We start from the raw sequence: 18535 nt of genomic DNA, 5'->3' as shown, positions 1-18535 counted from the left end.
AACAACTTCCAAACCTTGCATTACCCAGGATTACCAACCTAGAACTTACTGATATTCTTTCAACACAAATAAGTGCATTAACAAACGGTGTGGTTATTGGGTACAGAGTTAAAACTAAGCCCAACAACATACAAGAAGAAGAAGAAGAAGACCCTTCGTATATTTCTCGCACTGACGATAATAATCGATAGTACAATTGTAAACAAAAGGTATGGTTCCGGTTGTTCTGATCATAACCTTACGTGCGATTTGTTATTCTAAGTTTTCTCTATTATTTATGTTAGGATGTTAATATACAATGGTAAAATAAGTTTATATAGTTTTCTATCAACCGCTCTCTTATCTTTGCTTTTGTTTCTGCCGACATTCTGTTTGAATGAAGATTGTTTGACACCACATTTATGGTGGATACTTCCTACTTATTATAAACTACTAAATATTTTACTCTTCTTCTGCCTGCAAGGATTTACGTATCAGGTAATTACATTAATAGATCATTCTTAACAATTGTTTATCAGTCATATCATAATATTTGCATATAACACAAAGTGATTTATATCTTTCAGGTTGCAATTCGATCGGCTTTCCTAGGATTGGTCTTTTCCATCGGAATTTTTGTATCAGTTCTTGCAGGACCGTCATGGAAAGTATTTGGGTGGTATATGTGCTTTATGGCACTATTTCATTACTCAGAATTCCTGATGATAGCTATCACCAATCCCAGGACATTGTCACTTGATTCATTCATCTTGAATCATAGTAGGGAGTATGCAGTTGCTGCAGTGGCTAGTTGGTTGGAGTTTCTTATAGAACGATGGTTTTTCCCAGGTATAGTATACTTTGATTATTTTCTGTCACTATTCAAATGAATGTACTGAAAATCTTTACAGGAAAAATGAAAGTGAGCAATGCTCAGCATACTTTTATATATGAAGGACTCCTGTCAAAAATAAGCGCATTACTTTAGTGTTAAAGATGGAACATGAAAATTAACTTGGTGACAGGCAGGGCATCTGGCATTAAACATTTGGGCAAATCAGATTGAAACTGGCGGCTCTAACGACTCCTGCAATACCTGGGATAAGCTGAAGAAAGTTGTTTGTGTTCCAGTGCTCCCTATTCTAACTTACAGTTTGGACATAATAAAAACCAGTAAGGCAGAAGATAAAAAACAAAACATTAAATCATGAAATTTATGGAGAAGGGAAGAATATCGTAACAAAGAGCCAAGTTACTCGTTCTATGCACTACCCCTTATACAGGACCAATTGATGATATATCATCAGTCGGTCATTTTGCAAGAGTGGGCATATTTTTATCATCATTGCCTACCTTTGCAGAAAGGACCGACTGACAATATATTCCATCTTCTTTTCACTGATCAGTAAAAATTGACCCTTTATATAATACCAATAAGTTATTTTATTATTTTATCACCTAATCAATACATTAAACACAAGCAATTAGGACCTTGTCATTAATAAATTGTTCGTTGACATATTATTTAAAAATATGATACATGTTTCGCTTATGTAGGCATCATCAGCCATAATTTGACCTTAAAAATAAAATCCTTCACCTGATTGACTTATAAATTAATGTTAAAATAGGACTGTATTAAAAAGAATCTTAAAAGGTCATGTATAAAAATTAACATGTGGCAAAAATTTATTAAATTGATAACTTTATAAGGCTTGTAACTAAGAATGAGGTGAATAATACAACAGTTAATTGTGAACTTGTGAATTTAAGGAAGTTGATACATGATAATATTTAACTAACAAGTGGTTAAAAATGGAAAAACATTCCGAATTATAAGATCAAATGACGTCTTGTTAAAATGTGATGGTAAACATTGGCATTTAAAATGTCATTAAATGGTAGTCTTAACACTGATGAATAATCAGTTGTGATCTAAATGTCAATAACGTATGGTATAATATTTTCACTTTATTGATGGTGTGAAAACTGTTAGCTCTTAGTTGGTGTTCAAATTTGATTTGGACTCCTTTAAACCATCTCACTTGATGTGATGTTGTGACATTACTACGAATTGCGAGTTTTGTTGACGTACTGGTCAAAAGGGACGATGCTGGAGTTGTGTGTGGGTAAGCATATTATTAGTTGGTTCTAAGGTGAGTCTCTTGGCTTGCAGCAAGAGTAACTTGTTGTGTTGTCCATTATTAACAATTTATTAATGACAGGGTCCTAATTGTTTGTGTTTAATGTATTGATTAGGTGGATAAAATAATAAAATAACTTATTGTTATTATATAAAGTCAAATATCAATACGGAACCAAAAATGATTTATATCACATGTAGGCCTAATAAAAATTGACCTTTCGAGACAAGATTTTTCTAGCATTATAAGTAAGTGGAAATTAATGAAATCTTACCTGGAATGCATCTCAGAGGAGAGATGTCTTCATTCTGATGATGCTTGTTGTTTAAAGGGGCCTAACATCGAAGGTCATCGGCCCTGTCTTCATTCTGATATCTAGGAACCCACCAGCCCGCCCCCAGAAGTATATTTACTTTTATAATCTAATGAAGAGCATTACACACCATTTTCATTACTGAAGTAGCTACTTGCATTCCTATTGGCCAAGTTAAAGTGGCATGCGATCTCATTCCCGTCAGTTATGATTCCGTTACCAACCCCAGAAACTGTTTTAGATTTACCCAATGACAAAATATTGCCAGCTGGCCTCTTTAGCTACTGCAATTAATGGCAGTATAATTATTGTCAGTTGGTCCTTTCTGCAAGGGTAGGCAATGATTATAAAAATGTAACATGTTAAGGAACCAATAGTGTTTCCACAGGAAAGTAGAGGCCTAGGGCCCCTTTGTGTCTCTAACCTGGGGGCTTACGTTCCGGACTCCTCTTTACTAATCCCTGTATCACTATCCCAACCATCCGCATGGCAAGAACCAGTCCAGACCAGTGGTGTTTCCACAGGAAAGTAGAGGCCTAAGGCCGCTTTGCAGCTCTAACCTGGGGGCTTTTGCCCTCTGACACCCTTTGTTTGTCCCTATATCACTGGTCTTGTCCAGGTCATGTCCTAACTGTCCGCATGGCAAGAATCAGTCCAGACCAATGGTGCAACAATAATCACCACCACTACCACCACCTATTAGTTCTTCAAGCACCACCCATTACTTCCTAAGTAGAGAGATTGCCAGCATTGTGCACCTCATGACAACATCCTTCCCGAGAAAGCTGCAAGAAGTAAACAAACAACAGCCGTTCCCGCACATGTGAAAGTCTTGTCTCTAGGGAGCAAGTATTGATCACTGATCATTTTCTTTCTCCTCTTCATACTATTCCTTCTCTTCACCTCTAAAACTGAAGATTATGTTAAACAGTAACTAGAGTTTAAACTTATGTTGAGTCTTATAATGACCTGCCTAAGTCAAACCGAGGTGAAGAAAGAAAGGTACGATCTTGCTGAGATGAGATGACTATAGACTATGTTTTGTTTACTTCTGATAGCAAAAATAGCACATAAAAACAAATATTGTCCTAATGTTACTTCCAAGGAAGTACAGAACTGGTTGTGCAGTTAGTACAGAAATATTGTTTGTCTTGTAATAGTTCCATGCCAATGTTCACGTTAATTTACAACAATGTTTAACTTATAATTTATTTATTTTTTACAATTTGCTTTACGTTGCACCAACACAGATAGGTCTTGTGGCAACAGTGCGATAGGAAAGGCCTAAAAATGGGAAGGAAGCGGCCGTGGCCTTAAAATTAAGGAACAGCACCAGCATCTACAGCTGGGTTCAAACCCACTATCTCCCGGATGCAAGTTCACAGCTGCGTGCCACTAACCACACAGCCAGCTCGCCCAGTAACATATAATGCTACAGTGGAATTATGTTTTTGTTATAGGAAACTACCAGTGTGAAAACTTGAAAGCAGAAATCAAATTATAATATTTTTAATAAGATTGCGTCCCGCTTTTGTTCGCTGAAAACTCTGAAGTGCCACTGTATGTATGTTGAATTATTCAGTTGGAAGGCTGGTTTGATTCTCAATATCTCCGCCATCTGCTGCCGTAGATTGCCCTGAGATCACCGAAGAGGTGAACTAAGGAAATGAGGAGTGAGGTAGTTTTCCCTTGCTTTCCTCGCTGGGCAATAAAATGCAAGCCATACAGTAAATTTGTAAAGTAAGCTGGAATGAGCATTTGCCTACCAAATTCTTTACTAGTTTACTTCAGTCCCTAGTGTCCTTTCCATTATACCTTCTTGTCCTATTTCCTTTCTCCTTTATAATGTTAAAAGCTTTGTCCCATTGTCCTTTCCAGCCCATTGATGCCATATGGCAGACATAATATTTCTAGACTTTTTAGCCATGTGACACGGTAATTTACCTTGCAGTGTTAGGAGAAATTAGGTAACACTGGAGCAGCTCAGAACTGTCTTCATCCACATGATCCAAGTCCGGCTCAGGTTTATTCATGTATCTTGCAATTATAAGCAAAACTACAAATACCACCTGAGCCGTTTTCAATTTTTGTCTTATGCCTAGAGACAAAATGGAGAATCACCATTTCCAGATTCCAAAGAGCCTTTCAACAATGTTTCGTGTTCTTGTTTGTGATTCGTTATATTACGATTCTGCAGGATTAGCAGGTGCTGCAGATGATGTCATTAGATATGGTTTGATGCTATACCCAGAATCTCCAAGCAATAAAGTATTGCCATGCACATCTGACAGGAACTGAGCCCTCAGTCGTGAATTAATTGTTGAAAATGGTAGCATCATTTGCTGATCCTGACCATCTTGCTGCAATATTCTTGATTTTTAGATTTGCATCAACCACAGCCTGTACGTTTCATGAAAAAGATCTCCTTCCTGTTTGTATATTACTCTATGGAATCTCCTCCAGAAGACTGTTTTCTAATGTGGGTACAGTCACTGGCACCAGTAATTCTGGGTAATTTGACAATTCTGTAAAACTTTTACTTACTGACATGTCATTTTCCTCTGTTTGTAATATTATATACTGTGGAGCAAGAGAAGCTACCACTTCTGTCACACGCAATATAGCCTGTGAAGCAGTGGCCTTAGGAATTTCTCTGAAATCTCTGATTATGATAAGCATATTACTGGAGGCATAAAACTGCAATGTTATAGTTGATTGAGAGGTTGTACAGCATGATTTCTGAAATAGAAGGTCCTTTCAACATTGCGCGCAGCTCTGTATCGATCACAGAGGTCATCAGTTTGGGCAGGTGCTGCGTTAAACGACGTGGATAATTGAAATCCTGTCAAGTGCTTCCTAGGCTCTATCAACCCAGCTCCATACCAACAGCCCTTTTCAGGGCCAAATAAACAAATCCATTTGTGAAAAATACCAGTATTAAGTACAGGGTTATTACAAATGACTAAAGCGATTTCATAAATTCACTGTAGCTCCATGAATTGACATAATATGGTCACGAAACTCAACAGGCATGTAGAAAAACTCTAAAAGTTTTGGTCTGCTGAAGTCGCACTTCAGATTTCTGCCATGAGAGCATAGCAGCAATGCGCAGTGAGACAAGATGGTGACAGGAGCCGAGAAAGCATTTGTTGTGCTTGAAATGCACTCACATCAGTCTGTTATAACAGTGCAACGACACTTCAGGACGAAGTACCACAAAGATCCACCAACTGCTAACTCCATTTGGCGATGGTATGTGCAGTTTAAAGCTTCAGGATGCCTCTGTAAGGGGAAATCAACAGGTCGACCTGCAGTGACTGAAGAAACAGTTGATCGCGTGCGGGCAAGTTTCACGTGTAGCCAACAGAATGTAGGATGCTAAAAGGTTTGTTTTGTCACCTATTCAATACATATAAATTTTACAATTTAGGAATTTATTATTGATTCCACTTGAGACGTGTTTCTCCCTTCATTGAGGGCATCATCAGTCAAATTATCTCCTCAAGGCAAAAATCAGGTACCTGGTTAGTAGTTGACATGCACAAATTAATACATATTATTAATACACATTACAAAAATTAAGTAAGAGAAACAGTTGTACAATAGTGATGGTTGAACATATAGGTTTATTGAATAAGAAGTCAGCACCAATGCGTAAAATTAAAATAGTAGAGTTCGGCAGTGGTGCTCTGGAGAACAGTTGACGCAATCATAGGAAAATATGAAGTTTTAAAAATATTTACATTATAACAATCAAGGGAGAAAGGGTGTAGTGCTCGGCGTCAATGTTTGTAACCAAAAATTAATGTCAATGGTTGGTAACTATACAGTATTTACATTGTCCAATTGAACAGTTGAGAATAAAGTTTAAAAAATATTTACATTATAACAATCAGGGGAGAAGAAGTCGACGGAGAGAGTAAGCAGAGAGCTGAATATACCACAGCCGACCGTTTGGAAAAGCTTACGGAAATGACTAAAGCAGAAGCCTTACCGCTTACAATTGCTACAAGCCCTGACTCCCGATGACAAATTCAAACACCTTGAATATTCGGCGTGGTTGCAACAGTGTATGAAAAAGGATGAGTTTAGTACGAAACTTGTCTTCAGTGATGAAGCAACATTCTTTTGTTAATGGTGCAGTGAACAGGCACAATATGCGAATCTGTGGGGGATAGAGAATCCTCACGCTATCATGCAGCACATTCGAAATTCACCGAAAGTTAGTGTGTTTTGAGCAATCTCACGGTTTAAAGTGTATGGCCCCTTTTTCTTCTGCGAAAAATCCATTACAGGGCACGTGTATCTGGACATGCCGAGAAATTGGCTCATGCCGCAACTGGAGGACAGCCAGACTTCATTTTCCAACAGGATGGTGCTCCATCCCACTTCCATGATGATGTTTGTCAATTCTTAAACAGGAAAATGCCAAGCCAATAGATCAGTCGTGGTGGTGGAGCTGATGATCAGCATTTCATGTCATGGCCTCCACGCTTTCCTGACCTAACCCCATACGATTTCTTTGTGTGGGGTTACGTGAAAGACTCAGTGTTTACACCTCCTCTCCCAACAAACGTGCCAGAACTGCGAGCTCACATCAACCGTGCTTTCGAATCCACTGATAGGGACATGCTGCGCCGAGTGTGGGACGAACTTGATTATAGGCTTGATGTCTGCAGAATCACTAAAGGGGCACATATCGAACATTTCTAAATGTCCAAAAAAAAAAAAAAAAAAAATGTTTTGAGGTTTTCTATGAGTGTGCAAAGCCTTGTGACAATATGTCAAATAATAAAGTTATTGTCGAGCTTTGGAATCACTCAAATCATTTGTAATATCCCTGTGTACAACCTTGCCACATCCCAGGCAACTGACTTTAAAAAATTACTTACATGAGACTTGAACCTTCTAACCCTTGAGCGCTGTCAACTATCAAGCATCCTACTGCGCGCTAGCCATGTGAGCTACTGCGACACTTGACCTACGGCGCCCATTTACCAGCCTATACTGGCCACAGACCATCATCTCCACATCCTCGTCTAACCCAGCACCATACCTAGTGCAACGATACATACGGTCTTTTACAGGGTCAAATAAACAAATCAGTCCTTGGAAGCTATCAAGTACGGAACCTTACCACATCCCAGTCAACTCGCTGTTAAAAGAATTCTTATGTGGGATTCGAACCTCCTACCTCGAGCACTGTCCACTATCACATATCTCCCCGTCCGTTTGCCATTTGAGCTACTGTGACACTTGACCTACGGCACCCACTTCCCAGCCTATGCAGTACTGTGCTCCCGGTCTGTGCGTCCACTTTCTGTTTTAAAGTACATGTTATGCGTATCTGTACTCATTTTACGGGTTCATTCAAGGTACCCATAATGAATTAATAGTGGCACTCACGATTCCTGCTGTCTTCTAGCCCGTAAGCACACATCTCATTATATTATCCCAGTTTAGGGAGAGGGACCGATGTCTTTCAGAATTGTAGTAAATGTGAAGGATGCACAAAACTGGGTCGCAAGGGGCTGGTGGACCACCTGGTATAATGAGCAACAGGTTATATAGGAAAAAATTTTTTATAGCAGAGCAAAGTATGAGATTGTCATGTTGGTACAAATATTTCATTTTCATAAAAAGTGAATCTAATATGGCATCATGTAGTAGAAGTAATTTTCCTTTTATATATGTATGTGTGTGTCTAATATCTTGATTTCTTAGTATGTTTTAAGGACTTAATATTTAACATGAAAAAAGAAATATTGTAGCACAGATGTAATTATGATTTTATTTTTACATACATTTTATCATGTTTCTGCAAATGTTTCTTAGTACCGCGAAGTGCTTCAGGGCAGACACAAGTATCTACAGCACCATATTTCTTTACATTTTCCTTATTTCTTATCATATCTGTTCCTTTTTCTTTCATTTATATGTATAAAATAAACATGTATGTATGAAGTAAATATTGTTGAGGCTGAGCTCAATTGATTCACTTTATTTGGTTGGTAATACCGCAGAAATTATCACTGAAGCAACATTCTTCTCCTTCCCACTTCCCCGTAAAACTAGTGCCCAACAAAATTTGCGTGTTCAACAGGTTGTTGAAATATTTTTCTGCAGTATCTGTTTTATGTCTTATCATGTGGCAGCCATCACAACTAGTATGCCATTCACTGTTGTTGTTATTATTAACTTTGTATGATTGAGTCCGGCTCCATGGCTAAATGGTTAGCGTGCTGGCCTTTGGTCACAGGAGTCCTGGGTTCGATTCCCAGCAAGGTCGGGAATTTTAACCATCGTTGCTTAATTTCGCTGACAAGGGGGCTGGGTGTATGTGTCGTCTTCGTCATCACTTCTTCCTCATAATGACTCGCAGGTCGCCTATGGGCGTTAAATCAAAAGACCTGTACCTGGCGAGCTGAACATGTCCTCAGACACTCCTAGCACTGAAAGCCATGTGCCATTTCATTTGTATGATTGAATGTAAACTTTCATTATTCTCACTGTTGGCAATTTGTCACTAAAAAGCATAATGTCTAACCAGTCAGGTAGTTTTATATTATTAAAACCCTTGATGAATGGGGACCTCCAAAGGCAACATACTAGTGCATTCAAAGCTATTGCTTGTCTGGGTTCTGGCTTGTTCCACATCTTGCAGCTGTGCATGATTCATGATCATCGCACTATTTATTACCATCTTCACTCAGTACATCGTAACCATACCACACTGGTAATTATGAATTGAAGCACAAATGACAAACATAAAGCCCAACTCCTTATGTTTTGCATTGCTCATCATCATCATCATCATCATCATTTCCCATTATCCAGCTGTAGCTGGGTAGGGGCAAATATGGTTCCTCTCCACTTTCTTCGGTCTTTCCACCACTCCTCCTCCAACACTGTGTCCCAGTCCAGGTTTCTTTCTCTAATACTGCGTTGGATTGTGTCCTTCCATCTCAGTCGTAGTCGTCCACGGCCTCTCCTTCCTTGCATTTGCATTTCCATCACCTGTTTTGGCATTCTTTCATCACTCATTCGCTTTATGTGCCCAAACCATCTTAGTCGGCTCTTCTATATTCTTATTATTATTTATAAATTATTATTTATTTTTCTTATCTATACTCTTCTCTATTCTATCATTCATTTTTTTCCACTCCAATTTCTTCCTGGATTTTCTCATTCCCTATTTTGTTTTTTCTACTCTTCTGTATCATACTTCTCAAGAATTTCATTTCGGCTGTCTGTTTTCGACTCTCATCCTTCTTTGTCATTGTCCAAGTTTCTGCTTCATAAGTTGTTGTGGGTACGTAATACATCTTGTACATAGTTTCCTTTGCTTCCATTGGCACATCTTTGTCCCATAACATGTTTCTTACTATATGATATAAACAACTTAAAGCTTGAATCCTCTTACTAATTTCAGCATCCAGTCGAGCATTCTCCATTAATTCACTCCCCAGGTATTTGAACGTCTCCACTACTTCCAGCGGCTTGTCTGCAAATCTAATCTGACCTTTCCCTTCTTTCTCCCCTCTAGTCATAACAAGAGTTTTACTCTTTTCTGCACTTATTTTCAATCCACATTCTTCAATCTTCCCATTCACCACATCCAACTATTCTTGAACATTCATGTCCTTTTCTCCCCAAATCACAATATCATCTGCAAATAACATGTTCATTTCTCTTCCTCCATATGCAGCTTTTTCTGTTCTCATGATGTCATCCATTACTATTGTAAACAGGATTGGCGATAGAACACTTCCCTGTCTCAGCCCACTAGTGATTTTGAAGCAACTTGTCCTGCCAACTTGTGTTTGCATGCAACTACAACATTCCTTGTACATTGCCATGATCATTTTTATTAATCCCTGTCCAATTCCTTTTTGCACCAGACTGTTCCAAACTTTAATCCCACGAACCTACTACACTGGACTAGCAGGGGGAGAGGTGATACTCCCACGTGGCGCATCCCAGGTGGCAGATAGGGGGGTCCTACCCGGCTTGGCGGTGGACTTGAGCGAAATGAAATAGCTCTCGCGGACCAAACACACATCCCCCTGTGGGTGGGGGACGCAGGCGAAGAATACACCCACGGTATCCCTTGCCTGTCATAAGAGGCGACTAAAAGGATCGACCAAGAGATGATCAAATTAGAACCATGAGACTACTTGTAATTAGTAGGCTTACCACCATGTGGGGAACACCATGGGCCACTTTTACTTATGCTTGGTACCGCTATTGATAAACTTAACCCTAATAGGTATTTGCTTTGATCTTGTATTGACTTGTCTGAATCTATTAAAGAAACTATCATAATTTTATTTTGGATCCATCTTGTCAATATACCTGATAATGATAAGAAAATTATTAATTTAACATACCTGAAGTGGGACAAAATTTTGAGTATTTTTTTTAATTTTTACACATTAAATGCTACAGAAAAGCCTTGAATTATTGTATTTAGCCTTTCTCATTCTTCTACACCAAGCTTAAACTATATCTATATTTGTTGTGTTAATTTGAAAACTTCTACATGTTGGGGTGAACTGGGACACTTAAATGCATGTGCAATGATTTTAATGATGAGGATGATGATGATGATGATGATGATGATTATAATAATAATATTAATAATATCAGTACATTTTCATTTTATTCAAAGTAAAAAACACATCACCCTTGTTTTCTCACTGTAAATTTTATAAGATAATATGAAAGAATAAAACAATGTATTGTTTAAAAAATTGTTCATCTGTCCAATGAGGTACCTACAACATAATTTAAAACAAAAAAAACACAAAATATATGGCACCATTTTTCTATTCATAAGGCTACTCTATATCAACTCCCTACCACACTTTTGAGACATCTGCATAATCATCTAAATTTGCAAAGGTGTATCAGCCCCTCCTTTCTGTTTATTTGATCAGGTATACCACAATATTTCCATACACGGCATCACCCTGGTCCACAACATCAGGAAAGTGGAAAAAGATCATTTTCTTGCCTTCCTTTTTCCTTAAAAACTTTATTGTTATAGAATCCTTTGAAGATCTATCACCCACTACTTCATCCACATAAAACTTCTATCTTCCTGTGTGACGAATTTCACAATTATGAAATCTCTTTCTGGTCCTTTCAACAATTCGACCCCAGGAGAAACAATTCCTCGATAGCAGTTTTCATTGATTTGAGGCTCTTTCAGCAAATCTGAAGCAAACTTTCTATAAGAGTTGACTTCTTTTTATCCTTTCTTTGATTTGTCAATGAGACTGAGGTTGTACACTGCTTTGGCTGCATGTCTTTTGGGGAGTTGCTTGTACCAGGAGACACCAAAAGGTTCCTGCGCCTACTTGTGGCTGGGCTACTTGTTCAGGCGACGGCAGATTTTTCAGATAGAGCATCCATCCACGTCTTGTCACATTCTTCCTTATCCGTGACATTCATTTGTGGAATCTTTGAAAGAACTTTTTCTGGATCCAGCAGAACAATTCCACAAGCTCTGAAGCCAGAGAGGATGTTGGTCTCCATGTTAGCTCCAGCTTCTTCAACACACATTTTCAGCAACTTGGGGAATTCCACTTTGGGTACACATCCATAATGTTTCTTTTTCCAGTCTGTTAGCAGCATTCTTCAATGGTCGAAACACAGAGACATCAAGAGACTGAGTGAGGTAAGTAGAGTTTGGTGGTAGGAGGACAAACTCAATGTCATTCTCACTGCACGCCCTGATCACTTGTTCTGAAACATGACTTGGAAGATTATCTCCAATCAAAGCCTTCTTTCCTTGTAATCTCTGCATATGAGGCATTGCTATCTTCATGAACCATTCTCCAAACAGTTGCATATCAAACCAACCAGACTTGCTCATACCATATTCTGATCCAAATGCTCCTCCTTCCTCCCACGTAGGGTAGACACCAGACAGTGAACTGGAACCAAGTGCCTTGTATACAACAAAAGGCGGGAGTAAATTACCGTCTGCAGAAGCAGCAAACATTACACTTGTGGACTGCTTACTGTGATCAATAATCCTTTCTGCATGTTGACAACCTCTTTTTACGACAACTTTGCATACCCCAGGATCATCCGTAAAGTTGGTTTCATCGTAATTGATGAATTTGAAGGTGGTATGCCCTCCAAAGTCTTGCTAAGATTATCAAAATAAGCTTCTCTTTTGTGACACCAGCTCGAGCCCTCTTTACTTCTCGCACAGACGTTGGGTAAGTTCTGTGTGCCGATGAAGGAGGTTTCTGATCCAGTCAATTCCAGTTCCAATTTTTTACAACACGGCCTTGCCTGTTTAAATAGTCCTGCACTGTATCAATGATGTAATGTGTCTGTAATGGAAATCCCCAGTCAGCACAAAGTAAAACCCCACCAATAATTCTTCTATGTTCATCTTCATCATTCAAGACTGTTATTCACAAATTTTTCTTTCAATCTGTTGTGTAAAGTCATTTTTGGTACGCCATATTTTTCAACAACCTACCTTACACTTTTACCTGTACTTTTACATTCTTTTATAGCACTAATCATGTCCTCTTCACGGTATTTGAAGAGTTGACTCTTCCCAACAACATTTTTGTGCACTCACACCATGTCCCACTTCGCCCCGTGAATGTCAGGTTCAGAAAAAAAACAAATATATAAGAAAAACCGTTGAAGTGAGACTAATTCATTGTTGTAGCAAATTACTTTCCAGTTAATAACACTATACACATTGGTACTCATACTTGTAAAGCTTCTTGATTTTATTCATCGAAACAGGTTTTTTTAGAACTCTGATATACACAAGATTACAATACAAACATGCTTGTGGTTATGCATATTACCTCCATTAGCAGTCTGAGCAAACAGTTGAGCATCTAAATATATATCTTCAAGTTTTTTCTTTTTTCTTCTTTTTCTTCTGAATTCAGCAATGGGAGAGCATATGGTTGAAAATAATCATAAATTTACAGACATTTCTAATGACATGGAGTTAATACATTCAGCCAAAAAAGGAAAATTCATAAATGTTTTGGAAAGTTTAGAAATTTATCTTGCACAAAAAAAAATGACCTTGAATCAAGTTTAAATGAAAGAAGCACAGGAGAGAACCCATTGTACAAACTAGCGTTTGATCATTTAAGGAAGAAAAAAAAGAAGAAAACTTGAAGATCTTAAAAAGTTTATTTAGGTATTCTCATTCAATTCAACAAAATATTAAATTTTAAGTAATGATCATTTTCATAATATTTCATTAGTTTCTTTCTTCATTGATATGGTGAAATTAGGATACAATACTTCTTTAAATTGTAAGAAAAAACAAAAGATAGTGTTATATGTTTTATTCCTTGAACCGACATCACTGATAAAGGGAATGGATGATTTTCCCGAAACATGTATGTTAAATTAATGATTTTCTATCATTATAAGGTGTATTGACAAGGTGGACTCAAAATAAAACTATAATAGTTTCTTTAATAGATTTAGTACCACTATCTTAGGTACACAACATGTTTGTGATTAGTAGTGACAGTGTGTGAATCAGGGTGAGTTTTACTGTACAGTATCTGTGATTACTACCACTCTATGAGCAACACCATGGGTCTGTCTTTCCTATGATTAGTACTCACTATGTGAGGAACACCATGGGATAGTACAAGTCCCTGTGATTACTGCACCTATGTGAGGAACACCATAGGTTTGCGTTGCCTGTAAAAGGCACCACACCGGACGAGTTGGCCGTGGAGTTAGGAGTGCGCCGCTGTAAGCTCGCATCTGGGCGATGGTGGGTTCGAACCCCACTGTCGGCAGCTCTGAAAGATGGTTTTCCGTGGATTCCCATTTTCACACCAGGCAAATGCTGGGGCTGTACCTTAATTAAGGCCACGGCCGCTTCCTCACCATTCCTAGGCCTTTCCTGTCCCATCGTCGCCATAAAACCTATCTGTGTCGGTGCGACATAAAGCAACTAGCAAAAAAAAAGCCACCGCAGTGTGAGAAACACCATAGGTCTGTGTTAAATGCGCGCATTACATTACCTGTGAGTAGTAGCACAATGTGTGGTATACCGATTAGTACCACAACATGACAACTACCATGGTTCTACTGTCCTAGCGATAAGTATCATTATGAGGGGCTGATGACCTGGATTTTGGACCCCTTTAGACTACAAGCATCATCGATTCAGAACTGTGCTTTAGAAGCAGCCCCTTAGTCAGCAATACTATTGTTTAACGCTAGTTTCTGGGAATGTGGGGCATTACGGGTGGGATCCACTGATTGTTTTAAATTCATATCCATCCATTCATTCTTTGTCATCATGTTTTGAATTCTGGTCAGTGGATGATTTTTGGACTTTTAAATTGTCATTACATTTCGTACCATTAGGGGCCGATGACCTAGATGTTAGGCCCCTTTAAACAACAAGCATCATCAACATCATCATCATCATTAAACTTTAGTCTTAGGGACTCTGTCATGTGCCTTTTCAATGTCAATGAATGTCATCACCATATCATTCCCAGACTCCCATTGCTTTTCCATTAGTTGTCTCATAATGAAAATGGGCTCTATTGTTGACCTTCCGCTTCTGAAACCAAACTGATTTTCTTGTACCTGATTTTCAACCCTCAATCTCATCCTACTTTCCAGTAGACCAATAAATCTGACAGCTGCCAGAATTTAAATTCTTTGTGATGGTTTTACTATGGTGCATTACCCATAAAGATGGTAGATTTTAGCATTTTAAAATTACAAATCAGCAATAAGAAATGAAATTTAGCATTTTTTAATTTTACAATTCAAGTAGTATTTTCAAATGGAGAATTGGATCTTAAAATATCAGCAAATCAGCTGCCGGATTTTCTAGATTTTCTCATTTAAATCGAAGAAAATAACCAAAGGAGAGAAGATGATATCCTTGAACCTCAGTACTGTATATTATTAGATTGATGTGCTGTGAAACTAAACATTGAGTTTAAAATGCTGGTGAAAATTGAAAATTAAATGTCAGAAATAATTTCCACCTGCACCTGGTATGCGTAACAAACAGAAGAAAAAAGGACACTCTGTGAGAAATTAGTTAGGTATCAAATTGAGACACTTTGTTGGGGATATAAGAGAGTACCATTCTTGTTGTGTGTGTTTTTATTTTACGTTATTCATTGTTGTTTCTATCATTTTCCTGTTTTTCCTCAACAACAGACTGGTGTAAAGATATATGATAAGCTCAAATAAATCAAGGCAAATTTCTGACCAGTTAACTTGTATATAATAATGTATGGACATTGATCTGTGAATGAATGTTGTGGTACTGTTGTAGGTATGAAGCAGCTTACTTTCATTAGCCTGGTTGGTCTTATTTTGTGTACTGGAGGTGAGGTATTACGCAAGCTTGCCATGTTAACAGCTAAAACCAACTTCAATCACATGGTTCAAAGTGTAAGGGAAGAAGGACACCAGCTGGTGACCCACGGTGTGTACAGTCTATGTCGTCATCCGAGCTATGTGGGTTGGTTTTATTGGTCTATTGGAACTCAGGTTAGTTGATACCTAGTAGGGTTGCAAAGGTAATTTGTAAAATAAGTTATATTTTTAATCTTTTCATCAATGTTGGTACCATACTAAATAAACTGTATTTACATGTATATGTTGCTTATTTTTTATCCAGAATTGCATCAGATAAAATGAGGTATAATCCATTGCATATAAGGTAGTCTGAAGTTTTGAAGAGGAAAAAAAAGGACCTACATACAAAGAAGGTCTTTCATACAAGATGGCCCATCTTTTCCTCCTCAAATATTAACTGACTAGTTACAAATAGTGATAGGTGGTTTTCACTTACATGAATAGCAGTAAGGGACACATATAGGAATATACAGTGTGTGTCCCATGCTTTAATAAGGACTGAGGCAAAGGTTTTTTATTTTAATGGATCTATACCCATTTCTGTTGGAAACAGTGACTTAGCTGCTGGCTTTCCACCCAGGAGGCTGAGGTTCGAATCCCAATTGTTCCTGGGTCGAGATTTTCATCTCACATATCACATGGCATCAGGAAGGACATCCGGCCTTAAACCTCCGGCCAAAAACAAAATGAGCCTGGGTGGCTCCAGCGACCCCAGGAATAACTGGGATAAGCTGAAGAAAGAAAGTTATACCAATTTCTGTTGCATATATATTTGGTCATAGGCAGTCGCATTCAGCCATGCAATTATTTCCACAGCCAAAAATTTTCATTATAGACTATTATGCCTTTCAGTGCTCAATCTCCAAGCCTTTGTGAATTAATTAATCACCTCCACAGTCCTCTATTTGTAACTAGCACTCTGGCAAAAAGTAGTGTTGAAGTGTGCATGTTTTCAAATTTAGTACCATCAGGTGTTACTAGACTGAAAATCAAGAAGAAAAAGAGTGCTTAAATACAAAAGATCATATCGGTAGATTTACTGGCACATCAGTGAACCTCTTTCCATGGTAAGATTTTGACACTCCTGTGTTCTTATTGAGACACTTAACATTTATAATTTATTATTCACTGTTAGTCTTTCCATTAGTAATCCGTACATATAATAATGTTGACGTTTACAGATGGAATCCATTGGAAAGGTGTTGGCTTTCAGACTATTAGACTGTGGTTGCATTTTGATGAGTGTCAACATTTCACCTACTGTGCAGTAGACCATGTCCAGACAGTCTGGCATTTAGACAGAATTGGCCTCTTCTTCTATAGGTAGAGCCCTGTGTGGATATACAAAATATCCGCATCCGCACTTCCTTCATCCGCATCTGCGAATGGTTTTCCGCATCCGAAAAATGCATATCTGCAGATGTTGTAACTATTTAACTACAGTATATTACACCCAAGATATTGAAACGGATAGTTAGATCTGTTAACATAATACAATAGGCCTGACACCTCGCACCAGAACCCCTATAGTCACAGGTTCATGAGGGATTTTCTCTTTCAAAAACTACCGACGTATTGACCTTTGTTCCTTACTTCCATTGATTGAGGACAGGAGCCAACCAGCTAGGCTTAGGTCAGATTTTCGGCTTTATGGTCTCAAGGCTCTTTATATATCACTATTCTCCCTTATCAGTGTCAAGGGTCACCTAACCACAAGCAAAAATAAGAGTATACCTGAGTAAAAATCATTAAACGTCACTATTTAGAAATTATCAGCAAAATTATCCGCACTGCCATACAGTTTGTATCTGCCAAGACATTAACTTTGCAGATATCCGCACCCTTGCAGGGCTCTATCTATAGGTTGTGATATATGTGTTGTGATAATGGATCTTGCTTTCACCTCTTGTTGCCTTCCGTCTGCATCTTGTGTGAACATGTTATGCACTCTCCTGCCTGCTAGCTGGCCTAGCCCATACTACCTTTTTTGGTGAATCTCTGCCTGCAGTAAGTATGTCATTCTCCGTGACATATATTCGCATAAGCTTTGCTTGTTTCGAACATTCCTGGCTCTCTCTCTCTCTCTCCCTGTGCATATAAATATTGGTTCATTTCGGCTCTTATTAGTCCCTGTCCAACTACGAGTGATCAAGCTGGAGTCGATTGTGGTTTGAAGAGGCTCGTTTCTCTTCTGATCAAAATATAACATTCTACTTAAAATGAGGTGAGAATTCAAGAGAGAGAGAGTCTACTGTTAATTAGAATTTGTGAGGAACTATTCAGCAGTGTTGAGCCTCACTGCTCTAAATTAGCTATTTTGTTCTCTTCCCTGTACTGATTTTCATATGGCTTTTTTGTAATTTCTTCTAAACTTATGAAACTAACCCAGGGCATGGATATGAGTTACATGGGGCAATGATACAAGGCATTAATCATCCAATTGAACTTGAAGTATCCCATGTGGGTGGGGGCGCATATGAAGAATACACCCGCGGTATCCCCTGCCTATCGTAAGAAGTGACTAAAAGGGGCCCCACGGGCTCTTAACTTGGGAGCGTGGGTTGGCGACCATGGGGCCCTTAGCTGAGTCCTGGCATTGCTTCCACTTACTTGTGCCAGGCTCTGCATTTTCATCTATACTGTCCGACCTCCCTGGTTAACTCTTGTTCTTTTCCGACTCCGACGGTTTTAG

At 38.4% G+C, this 18535-nt stretch overlaps 1 protein-coding gene across 1 annotated transcript in view; it reads left to right on the top strand.

Moving 5' to 3' along the window:
• The first annotated feature begins 220 nt into the window (after window positions 1-220).
• The window catches only part of Icmt (isoprenylcysteine carboxylmethyltransferase ste14), a 36474-nt gene continuing 18159 nt past the window's right edge, over window positions 221-18535 (top strand). The window contains exons 1-3 of the mRNA XM_067149217.2: window positions 221-477; window positions 567-828; window positions 15758-15975. Coding sequence (XP_067005318.2) covers window positions 286-477; window positions 567-828; window positions 15758-15975 — 672 coding nt within the window. The 5' untranslated portion in view covers window positions 221-285. The remainder of the gene's footprint in view (window positions 478-566; window positions 829-15757; window positions 15976-18535) is intronic.

The sequence above is a fragment of the Anabrus simplex genome, chromosome 6, assembly GCF_040414725.1.
Source record: "Anabrus simplex isolate iqAnaSimp1 chromosome 6, ASM4041472v1, whole genome shotgun sequence".
Taxonomy (NCBI): Eukaryota; Metazoa; Arthropoda; class Insecta; order Orthoptera; family Tettigoniidae; genus Anabrus; species Anabrus simplex.
The sequence above is the reverse complement of the archived record's forward strand: the minus strand, read 5'-3'. Positions and strand labels throughout refer to the sequence as shown.